This window comes from Onychostoma macrolepis, chromosome 16 (assembly GCF_012432095.1).
Source record: "Onychostoma macrolepis isolate SWU-2019 chromosome 16, ASM1243209v1, whole genome shotgun sequence".
Lineage (NCBI taxonomy): Eukaryota > Metazoa > Chordata > Actinopteri > Cypriniformes > Cyprinidae > Onychostoma > Onychostoma macrolepis.
This window is the reverse complement of record NC_081170.1, coordinates 19,960,594-19,972,696: the sequence shown is the minus strand read 5'-3', so window position 1 is coordinate 19,972,696 and position 12,103 is coordinate 19,960,594. Positions and strand designations below refer to the sequence as shown.

At 34.4% G+C, this 12,103-nt stretch overlaps 1 protein-coding gene across 3 annotated transcripts; it reads left to right on the top strand.

The window, feature by feature from the left end:
* Positions 1–2,004: 2,004 nt before the first annotated feature.
* cnfn (cornifelin) lies at positions 2,005–11,974 on the top strand. 3 transcript variants are annotated; one of them, XM_058747336.1, is made up of 6 exons: positions 9,215–9,384; positions 9,856–9,897; positions 10,692–10,846; positions 11,090–11,203; positions 11,422–11,558; positions 11,706–11,974. In XM_058747336.1, the coding sequence occupies exons 4-6, from the start codon at positions 11,092–11,094 to the stop codon at positions 11,793–11,795; spliced, it is 339 nt and encodes a 112-aa protein (XP_058603319.1). In that variant the 5' UTR covers positions 9,215–9,384; positions 9,856–9,897; positions 10,692–10,846; positions 11,090–11,091; the 3' UTR covers positions 11,796–11,974. The 3 variants fall into 3 exon arrangements, with proteins under 3 accessions (XP_058603321.1, XP_058603319.1, XP_058603320.1); XM_058747338.1 differs by lacking the exons at positions 9,215–9,384; positions 9,856–9,897 and adding an exon at positions 2,005–2,091 and having other exon boundaries at positions 10,749–10,846; XM_058747337.1 differs by lacking the exons at positions 9,215–9,384; positions 9,856–9,897 and having other exon boundaries at positions 10,314–10,846.
* Positions 11,975–12,103: the final 129 nt, after the last annotated feature.

The window sequence follows — 12,103 nt, the reverse complement described above, 5'->3', positions numbered from 1 at the left end:
AGCAGGTCCTTTAGCTGACATCGGCTTGTCATGCACATCTTCTCCATGTACGCACACATATCACGGGAGAATCGTTGTCCAATGTCAAACTTTTTAACTGGAACATAAAACCTGACCTGGACAACAGGCCATAAGAACATCTTATTAATCCATCAATGCAAATAATTAAAATAGCGCTATACAAAACCGTAAAGCACAACGCAGGGTTGCAGCAGGATTTTTAATCTCAAATTTAAGACTTTTTAAGACCTTTTTTAAGACCTGCACAAATAAAATTAATACCATATGAGCAGGGTAGGGCAATGTCTATGGTAAACTGTAAAATGAATGTAAAAAGCATGATTTACAGTTCAGATAGAAGTTTTCACAAAACAAAAAGTTTTATAAAACTATACAATTCACATTTCAGCCTTCAAACCATTTTTTTTAAGAAAATGGATGAGTCAAAAGTATTAATTATATTAATTTAAACAATTATCAATAAATTATTATATGTGACCCTGGACCACAAAACCAGTCTTAAGTCGCTGGGGTATATTTGTAGCAATAGCCAACAATACATTGTGTGGGTCAAAATGATTGATTTTTCTTTTATGCTAAAAATCATTAGGACATTAAGTAAAGATCATGTTCCATGAAGATATTTTGTAAATTTTGATATTACTGTAAATATATCAAAAGTAAATTTTTGATTAGTAATATGCATTGCTAAGAACTTCATTTGGACAACTTTAAAAGCGATTTTCTCAATATTTAGCTTTCAGATTATGTATAAATCTCAATTTTGAAAAATTTACACTTAAGACTGGTTTTGTGGTCCAGGGTCACATATTAATTAAATAACATACAAACACATTTTAGTGTTTAGATTTTTATAATGAATTATCTCCTTATCGATCCACCAGTTCACATTTACAGCTCTGCGTGTTTGCAGGGTAAAAACATGGGTCGATTTTTGCATTGGTCTGGACAAAAACAACACAATGTTCCTGCAATACTGGAGGCTGCAGTTCTAGGACTGCATAGGACCCTATTTTTTGGGACAGCACCATCTATTCCATCAGAGGAGACCTGATTCAAACATCAAACAAACAGATGCAAACAAACAGCACATCAGACGTGATAATTAACTGAACTCTCGCACAGACACAAGTCTTCTTTCCAAGAAAACTAAATTTTAAACCAGAATATATTGAATATTGAAATAAATTAGGTTAAATATTTCAAGAGGGTTACCAACGGGCATGTTTAGAGTTAGGAGTTGGTTAGGACAATAATTAAGTGTATACAATTAAATAACTACATAATTCCTTAAAAATAATAATATACAGAATTGAATACCAAGTGCTATAAAATAGTATGAGCCACTAATATTTAGTCATTTAGCAGATGCTTTTATCCAAAGCGACTTACAAATGAGGACAATGGAAGCAATCAAAATCAACAAAAGAGCAATGATATGCAAGTGCTATAACAAGTCCCATTTAGCCTAACGGAGTACATGTAGCAAGAGATTTTTTTTAATTATATAATAAATAAAAAGAAAGCATAGAATTGAAAAAGAATAGAGCAAGCTAGTGTTAGAGGCCTTTTTTGCTTTTGTTAATTGTATAATAAATAAAAAGAAAACAGAATACAAAAAGATTAGAAAAGCTAGTGTTAGGTTTTTTTTTTTTAAAGAATAGAATTAGAATAGAGAGAGGTGTGACGTTCTTCATTCTCTCTTACATTCTTTTTGGCTCATTAAAAATTAATCTTGCTGCTACGTTCTGGATTAATTGTAAAGGTTTGATAGAAGGCTGGAAGACCTGACACGATACATACATACATACAAAAAATAAAAAATAAATAAAAATAAAATAATGAAAAAACAAACAAAAAAAACTATAGGGTCCTAGAAATCCAGTTCTGAAACCACAGCCTCTGGCTACTCACAACAACAGTCTAATAGAACATGCAGATTCATTGTCTGTCAGCAGGAGGCGCTTTCTATCGGTTTCCCCGGTAACAGCAGAACACAAAGCAGCGCAGCACCGGACTTTGAAACGAATTTATAGTTTAATCGTCACATTAAGCTGTATCGCGATTCTGGTCTGTACCCAAATTTAAGACCTCTTGAAATCATAATTAAGACATTTTATGACCTTAAATTTGATAAAGTAAATTTAAGACCTTTTAAGACTTTTTAAGGACCCGCGGGAACCCTGACAACGCTATTCAAAACAGCTCAAAATGGTGGCTGAACATACATTTTGTACTCACTACTCCAGTGTTTTATATAATGACATTTTATTATAAACAGCATACATTAATATTTCATTAATATCTGTTGTTAAACAATATCTTTTGCTATATAAGGGCGGACTCCTTTGCTAATCACATACAATAAAACGAGCTCAATAACTCACCAACAGATATCGTTCACCCAAAACTGTTCGTTTAGGATGCAGATAAGATAATACAATACAATACAATTTTATTTATATAGCACAGTTTAAAAACAACCGAAGTTGACCAAAGTGCTTTACAACACTATACAGACTATAGGCAGAATTAAATACAGCTAAAAAACTCAGATATTCACAGAATATACACAGGCTATAAGAATGTGTGGCACTCCAAACACAAGGACAGAGACAATTTATCATGGAGTATCAAACGCCAACGAGAAGAAATAGGTCTTTAATGTGGATTTAAAAACCGACAAGGTTGGAGCAGTTCTGATATGAGAGGGGAGACTATTCCAAAGTTTTGGGCCGACAACAGAAAAGGCACGGTCACCTCTCGTTTTTAGTCTTGTCCTAGGAACATGCAATAGGTCAGAATTAGTGGATCTGAGAGATCTCGACGAAGTATGAGGCTGTAACAACTCAGTTAAGTACATTGGGGCCAGATTGTGAAGAGATTTAAAAACAAACAATAGAATTTTAAAATCAATTCTGTACTTTACTGGAAGCCAATGAAGTGAAATTAAAACCGGTGTAATACTATCGTATTTGTGCTTTCCAGTAAGAAGCCGAGCTGCTGCATTCTGGACTAACTGCAGACGAGAGACACAGGACTGAGAAACACCAATGTACAGAGAATTACAGTAGTCAAGCCTAGATGTAACAAATGCGTGCATTATGATTTCAAACATCCGTGATGATAGAAATGATTTCACTTTGGAGAGAAGCCGGATATGATAAAAACAGGACTTGACAACGGAACTTATCTGCTTATCAAATTTGAGGTTATTATCAAACCAAACACCCAAGTTTCTGACACAAGTAGTGCTGTATGGTGACAGAGAAGTAGTTTCGAGATCATATACACTTTTATCATTGGGACCAAACATGATGAATTCAGTTTTAAGTATAAGTATTACCATTTCTTCCTTTTTAGCATCTGTCATCAATAAGTTGCAGATTGGTCCTCAATTTTTGAGTACATTATTTCAAATCGTTTTACAGTGTTTCCAACACACTTTTTCACAGCGCGCATCATGCGCTCAAATATGGAGTCAATTTAATGCCGCATATATATGCAAAAGAAAATAAAGTTTTGCAAAAGAAAATAAGTTTTGCAAAGAAAAATAAAGAATTGCAAAAGAAAATAAAGTATTGCAAAAAGAAAATAAGTTTTGCAAATAAAAATAAAGAATTGCAAAATAGATAAATAAAACAATACATGATTTTGCAATACATATTTTCCATGGCCATATCTACTAATTTATTTGCAATGCAACTTTTATTTTGCGTTTCAGTCAAGTTTGAGTTTGCGATACCCTTTTCCCTTTGCGCTTCACGTTTCTGCGCGTCTCACTTTGTGGCGCTGTTTTGACATGGGGGTGGAGTCAGGGGACGGGGGCGTATCCAACAGGCCTGGGCATGCCTCCCTGGAAGTGACGTCATCGGCCCGAGACGCAGATCACAGCTGATCCAGGCACCGTCATTGAGCAGAGGCATGCGGGCGGATCGTTTCCTTTTATTCACTAGCTTTAAAACATGCATGTTTTCATTTTATTAACAAATCTATATGTGTATTAGCAGCGTTTGCTCAAGTTAAAGAAGTTGTTAATATGAACATCTGCTGTTTATTTCTCTCAATGTGTGCACACTTTTATAGCATTAAAATGTGTATTGTTTCATCTGGTTAACTAAATGTGCATTAATAGTGCTTGTTTAAAATCTCTTAACCTGTGCACAGCGCTCTTTGTTTACATTAGTTCAGAGTTACTGCTAGTTTTAATGTAAAAGAATGCAATTAACTTCACAACTATACATCATTAAAAAGGTCTAAGACTCAAGCTTCATATCCATCTCGACCTCGTTTTTCATTTACATAACTCCTGGCATAAATTAAGAAACGACTGGCACTGGAAGTTTAAAAAAAGATTAAAAAGTATTTTTGGTTTAGTTTTGTCGTGGCCACGAGATATTAAGTCGTGGGAACATGATAATACTGTATGTCGTGGCCATGAGTTTAATAAACAAACCCGCGTGACCATAGCAACCTGAGATTAGACTGATCAAATATATTTATCCATCCCACAGTCCGTTGATCGTGTCTTTTTATGTAATATATGTGTATATTAGGCTATTATTATTATTATTATACAGCCCTGAACGTTAAGAGATCGAAATGAAGGGAAAATAAATCAAATACATAACAACGAATATAAAAATATTACCAATACTAATAAAATACATGGACTTACAAGACTTGTGGGATGGATAAAAATGTTTTCTTGTCGGCCTATTTTATTATACTTTATGTAACATTTATTCATAATAAACTTATGAATACAGTCCGATACAGTCCAGTACGTAGCCTATGGTTAACACTTCAACCACCAGAGGTCGCTGTATACCTAAAAGCGCCAGCGGGTCAAATTTACCCATGCCATGACTACTGTTTTGATATGGCTAAAAACGTAGTTTGTCACTGTATTATGCCACTGTCTTCACAATGTCTAGAGTCATAAAATTATTATTTTTAGTCATCAGCTATGTTTTTGTCCTGTTGTTTTAAGTTCACAGCTATTTTTAAGCAGGTTACACTAATCACTTTTCTTAATGATGAATAAACCAGCCTGCAATTACAACCAGGATTACGAGGAAATAAATACATATATGGGTGTTGTAATATTATAGCTAATAAAATGTTTCAAGATAACCCATGTTATTTAAATGACTAAAACACCCTAAATAGACTATTATAAGCAATACTAATTCACCACATTGCAAAGGATGTACAATGACAAATTCAAGTGCACAGTTTCACCTAATTAATTAATTTGTTTAGTTATATAATTTATCATTTGAATAAGAGAACAACACCAATAAACTTGGGGTGATCATAAAAATTGTTTTATTCATTACATAATAATTCAGATTTTTTTTTTCAGGAATAAATAAGTAACACAGTAGCGAACCATAAACGATAAAAAATTGCAAAAACAAATTAATATTTAATCCAAAGTTTGAACATTTATGAGTAGAGGAATAAACATCCTCATTTGAACGTGATGACAGGAATTATGCGTAAATTTGTCCTGATGGCGCTTATAGGTATAAATGCCCCATTTTTGTTCTGGTTTTATCTAAACAATTTTTTTAACAATAAACAGGGGATTGTAAATAACACAATTTTAGTAAAAGTCAATGACTGTAAGACTTGGATATTTTTAATTGAAAATATATTATGTAGCCTATTTGAAAAACAGCCATGGGTAAAATTACCCCGTGGTGGTGTTAATATAATAATTTAATAATGTATTTTTTTTTTGTATAATTTCTTAATTAAAAATAAAATATTAATAAATACATCTCTGATAATCCCAGGTTGCTATGGTCACGCTGGTTTGTTTACCCATTAATATATCGTGGCCACGAGAAATTTAAACCAAAAAGACTCAAGCTTCACTTTTTTTTTTTTTTAACTTCCAGTGCCAGTCGTTTCTTAATTTATGCCAGGAGTTATGTAAATGAAAAACGAGGTCGAGATGGATATGAAGCTTGAGTCTTAGACCTTTTTAATGATGTATAGTTTGTGAAGTTAATTGCATTCTTTTACATTAAAACTAGCAGTAACTCTGAACTAATGTAAACAAAGAGCGCTGTGCACAGGTTAAGATATTTTAAACAAGCACTATTAATGCACATTTAGTTAACCAGATGAAACAATACACATTTTAATGCTATAAAAGTGTGCACACATTGAGAGAAATAAACAGCAGATGTTCATATTAACAACTTCTTTAACTTGAGCAAACGCTGCTAATACACATATAGATTTGTTAATAAAATGAAAACATGCATGTTTTAAAGCTAGTGAATAAAAGGAAACGATCCGCCCCCATGCCTCTGCTCAATGACGGTGCCTGGATCAGCTGTGATCTGCGTCTCGGGCCGATGACGTCACTTCCAGGGAGGCATGCCCAGGCCTGTTGGACACGCCCCCGTCCCCTGACTCCACCCCCATGTCAAAACAGCGCCACAAAGTGAGACGCGCAGAAACGTGAAGCGCAAAGGGAAAACAGTATCGCAAGCTCAAACTTGACTGAAACGCAAAATAAAAGCTGCATTGCAAATAAATTAGTAGATATGGCCATGGAAAATATGTATTGCAAAATCATTGCTTTTGCTCTGTTTTATTTATCTATTTCGCAATTCTTTATTTTTATTTGCAAAACTTATTTTCTTTTTGCAATACTTCATTTTCTTTTGCAATTCTTTATTTTTCTTTGCAAAACTTATTTTATTTTGCAAAACTTTATTTTCTTTTGCATATATATGCGGCATTAAATTGACTCCATACTCAAACTCATCAAAAGTCAACAAGTTCAACAAGCAACAACGACTTATGCATGTGACTGCTGCAGATCGCGCGTCTCATAAATGAGCGGGAATTTACCGAACGTGGCACTTGCGAGTCCACTGTAGGCTACGCAACACCCGCAACCTCACACCAAATTTCAGGCCGTGTAGATAGGCAAGCATATATACAAAACATTTAGTAAGCAGAAATCCGAAATTTACCTTAACATATTAGAGGAAGATGCGACTGAATTGATGCTTGAAGAATGCACTTCCAGCAGCCATGATAAACAGCAGTTGGCGGTTAAAGGGATAGTTCACCCAAAAATGAAAATTTGATGTTTATCTGCTTACCCCCAGGGCATCCAAGATGTAGGTGACTTTGTTTCTTCAGTAGAACACAAATGACGATTTTTAACTCAAACCATTGCAGTCTGTCAGTCCTATAATGGAAGTCAATGGGCACACAATATTTGAGAGTAAAAAAAACATGCACAGACAAATCCAAATTAAACCCTGCGGCTCGTAACGATACATTGATGTCCTAAGACACGAAACAATGAGTGACGTATACACGCAACAGATCGCTTCCGGTGCTTGCGTAAACTACGCCAGAGCACATACAGACGTCACGCACCGGATGCTGTGCACACGCTCAGGGCAGTTGGACATAGTGGTGTGTTAGAGGTAAAAAATGATAAAAATACTGTTCAGTTTCTCGCACAAACCGATCGTTTCATGTCTTAGGACATCAATGTATCGTCACGAGCCGCAGGGTTTAATTTGGATTTGTCTGTGCATGTTTTTTTTACTCTCAAAGATTGTGTGCACATTGACTTGCATTATAGGGCTGACAGACTGCAATGGTTTGAGTTAAAAATCTTCGTTTGTGTTCTACAGAAGAAACAAAGTCACCTACATCTTGGATGCCCTGGGGGTCAGCAGATAAACATCAAATTTTCGTTTTTGGGTGAACTATCCCTTTAAAGTTTTCTATGCACAATTTGATTTGACGAAAGTCACGAGACCGATTACTATCTCTCTATCCAATCACATTGATGGATAAAAATACAATTAAAATAAGCATGTAACGACCACAAACGGAGGAAAATAGCGAAGAAAAAGTACCGATACATCACTTAAAATGTACTCAAGTAAAAGTAAAAGTTTTTAAACTACTCAAAAAAGTACAATTACTGATAAAAACTACTTAATTACTGTAACGTATTTGTAATTCGTTACTTCACACCCCTACTGTCCACCTCTGCATGTGTGAAAAGATCAAGGGAATTTTGGTTTCTCAGTTCATGAACCATTTAAAAATATAGTATGCTTATATCAGAAGCAAGTATTTTAACTCCAAAGTGAGAATTATGTATTGAGCAATGACTGTATGGTAAAACCATATTCTCTATAGTGCTTGATTCTTATTCATGTTCAGTTTGATTTATTGCAAATTGTGGTTTAGATTCAGTTACAAGTTCCCAACATTTACTGTATATAGATCAACATGTAAAACCAGAGCAGTGTTTTGTGTCTCAAAATATATACAGACATTAATTTAAGCAAGTCCACTTGTAGATATGACATATTTATTCACAAATCATAGCAATGTGTCTCCTGGATTGTGGTTAAGACATGTAGCTCGTCTCTTTAGACAGATGACTGACTACTTATATACAGTTTATTAATAGACAGTTTTAAGTTGATAACTTTGGCTTGCTTAATATTATTCATTAGGTTTATTGATGACTGATCACAAATCAACCAATGGCAACAATGACAGAATAATTTGTGACCTGCAATGATTCTGTCCACCACAGAGCAGCAGTATTCTCTCTTTTTATATGTTTTAACTGTATGTTTCAAGTACAGCTGTAACCTGAGGAAGATTAACATTATTTATCACAGCAAGGAGTAGATGGACATTTGCTCTATGTTTCAACTTACCCATGAAAATATGTCAATATATTTATTCAAGTGACCCTCTTTTGACATATAGTCCAATTTTAAATCCTTTATCCTTTATTATTTACTTTTTTATTTTGTTAATGGCATTATTTCTGCATCACAGATTAAATAAAGTTAAAATACAGAAATGTCCACACAGCTCTACATTTCAACAGTTGCTCATGTAACTGCACGTAGAGCTTCTTGTTTCTAATGCTAATGAAACAAGGACTGTGTTTCAGATCCGTTACTTGAACCACATCCAATACGTTTGAAACTGTGGAGTGTGATTTTGACAATACAGTTGTGCAACATATTATCTTCAGGCATTGTGAAATCATGTGGCCTGCACACATCTGCGGGACCAGAATAAGGAACTGACTGTAGAACTTGCACAATAGACTTGAAATATTCATTTAAATCGGTTACATAAAACAATAGATAATTTATTTAAGGGGCTGGAGGCTGGTTACTGTATTTGTACAAGCTGACCTCACAATCGCACATGAAAAGGCGAAGAATGAATAAGTGTTAAAGCAATGCAATACATTAGATAAGAAAACCAGAGACATGCCCTGATGTGTAAACAATGAAGTCAAACAGCTCAACAGATCCGCTGCACTATTACGAAACCGTAAGCCATCTTTTAACTTACCTTTATCCTCAGCTGCTCTTAGATGTCTGAAGATGTGGCAAATCTGTATTAATAACCTATTCATGCAGATTTTAACTGATCTAACAAATTTGAAAGAAAATACACCAAGACTTAGCCAAAGAAAACACTTTCACACTTTGATTTTGGTATATCGTTCTCAGATTTCAACCAGAACATGGTCAGACTTGTGGTTTTGACTGTAGGGACAAGTGTTCTTCCCTAGAAACCTGTCTAAAAATTGTGCAAATAATACACTCACATTCCAGTTTATCTGAGCTTCCCTTTTCTGTTACTATAGTGTTTTGTTTGAATATGATTCTTGTGGCAGTTACATTTAAAGTGTTGCTTTCGAAAGGCCTGCAAATCAAAGTCTACAAGTTACAGCCATTTTTCTTTTTTGATGTCTGTTGTTTTGCTCAAAAACGGGTTAACAGGGTGGTATTTTTGTAGGTTTGGTGCAGTTCAGGGGTTAACAGTGACTTTCTCAACCAGGTATGCTGAAACGTCCTACTCTCTACATTGAGACTCAATGCATAAGGACTCAAAGACAGACTAAAATCTGAGAAAAATAGAAACACCATGTCAGGTGTAAAAGTATGCAATTTTTCATACATTATTTGTAAATGAAATTCATTCTCGGAAACAAAATTGTTTTTCTGCTTGGATGAGCAAATCAAGTAATTTTCTTGTGTATAAAATCGGTCATATATGCCAACAAACTAATCAAAACATAGCACAATAACAACAATTCATAGCAAAAGAGTGTAGACACCAAAGCAATTGTGAATCTGAACCAAAAGCAATTGTGAAAACTACTATTTAGCAACTGAATAATTTGCAGAGATTTCAATTATGAGACAAGTTGAAATGACCAAATAAAAAGTAATAATTAAGACATTGTAATAATTATAACAGTAATTTATTATGATTAAAAAGTAAAGATTTTTACATAATTATGACGTTTTATCTAATAATTTGGTTCTCCGTTTCATCATTTCTGCATGTGTTGTAATTATGATTTACCATGATTATTTTTCTTATGCTCTGGAAATGGGCTTCCATATATTTCTAACATCAGCTTCATGATAATACCTCATATGACAATGAAATATATTTTGGTGATCACTGCTGCATCTGCTAAAAAGGCCAATGTTCATGCAAATAACACAAAGCACTTTTCTAAATGTTTTAAAAGTTGTAGATAACATATTGTCACAATGGAAGGGTGTGTAGACCTAAAATAGAGCAAAACTCCTCGCCCCCAAATCAAACATTTCACCCTTTAGTTTACAGGTCACATAAACCACTCACCACTAGTAAAGTTTCTCCTCCCCTTCGTCAAGCTTGAGGTGATTTCCAACTTCACTGAGATCTATCAAAAATTGAACATCATTCCTGAGGAAGACATATATAGTAACAGGAAGCCTCTCCACAGAAACAGGTGAGAGAGAAGATCTCATTTTAACCATACTTTCTATAGCAGAAATTACATTTATGTTTTGTCCTAATTAATACTTATTCAACCATTTAAAATAGCTCTCTTTAATATAACAGCCATCAAACGAAAAATGAGTTTTTATATTCACAACAAGACAATATTACTGTGTTTTTAGCAACAATTTATAAAAGTAAGTTGTAATTGTAAATCATTATATTATACCATTTGCTATCTGTCTTTTGTCAGTGATGTCTTATCAAACAGAAGCAATGACTTCCCAGCCTCAAATGACTGTAACCAGCTACACTGTCTCTCACTGGAGCTCTGATGTCTGCGACTGTTGTGACGACTGTGGAATCTGTGAGTGTGTGTGAAGCAGGGAGATTCGTTTAAGAATAACTGTGATAGTGATTATAAGTTGAGTAAGTTGTTAAAGGGATAGTTCACTATACAGGTTTGGAATGACATAAGGGTGAGTAAATTCAAATGAACTATCCCTTTAAACAATTTGTTGAACCTTACATTGTGCATTACATTGTGAAATATAGTGTGAATTCTGACACTAGTTTACTCCTCAGGTCTGTGCGGGGCATTTATCCCTTGCATTTTGGGATGTAAGGTGGCACAGGATAATGGTGACAGCTGCTGTTTGCCCTTCCTACCTGGTGCTATGATTGCATTGAGAACCAGCATCCGTGACAGATATCGTATTAATGTAGGCCATGCAATAAAAATCATTTTCAGTATTAATTATTGCTTATTTCTGCTCTTGATGTAGTGTTGTAATTTCTGCTGAAATACACTATTTCATTACTTTGATGTCAAAGACTAGCACTGCATGATTGACTTGTGTTGTTTTTAGGGCTCTGTCTGTGACGACTGGGTGATTATGACCTGCTGTCCTTTCTGTGGACTCTGTCAGATGGCTCGAGAACAGAAGGCAAGAAGCTAACTTAAAAAGAAAATGAAGAGGAGAGAATGGATGGCTAATTTAGATGACTGGGATTGTTATCTTTTTCTTCTGTTTGTTTTTAAAATATTCCAAAATATCAGTGGTTTGTGTGATCCTTTAAAAATATATGTATGTAATGCTGCATGAAATCAAAGACACAATGTTAGTTATGTATGACATTTTTACACCTTACATTAAATCATGATACTAATAGATTTTACATTATGAATAAACTTTAGTTTGATAACTTGTCTTTTCACACTTAACTGCCTAATCCGATTTAGGGCTATATAATGATGGTGATGATG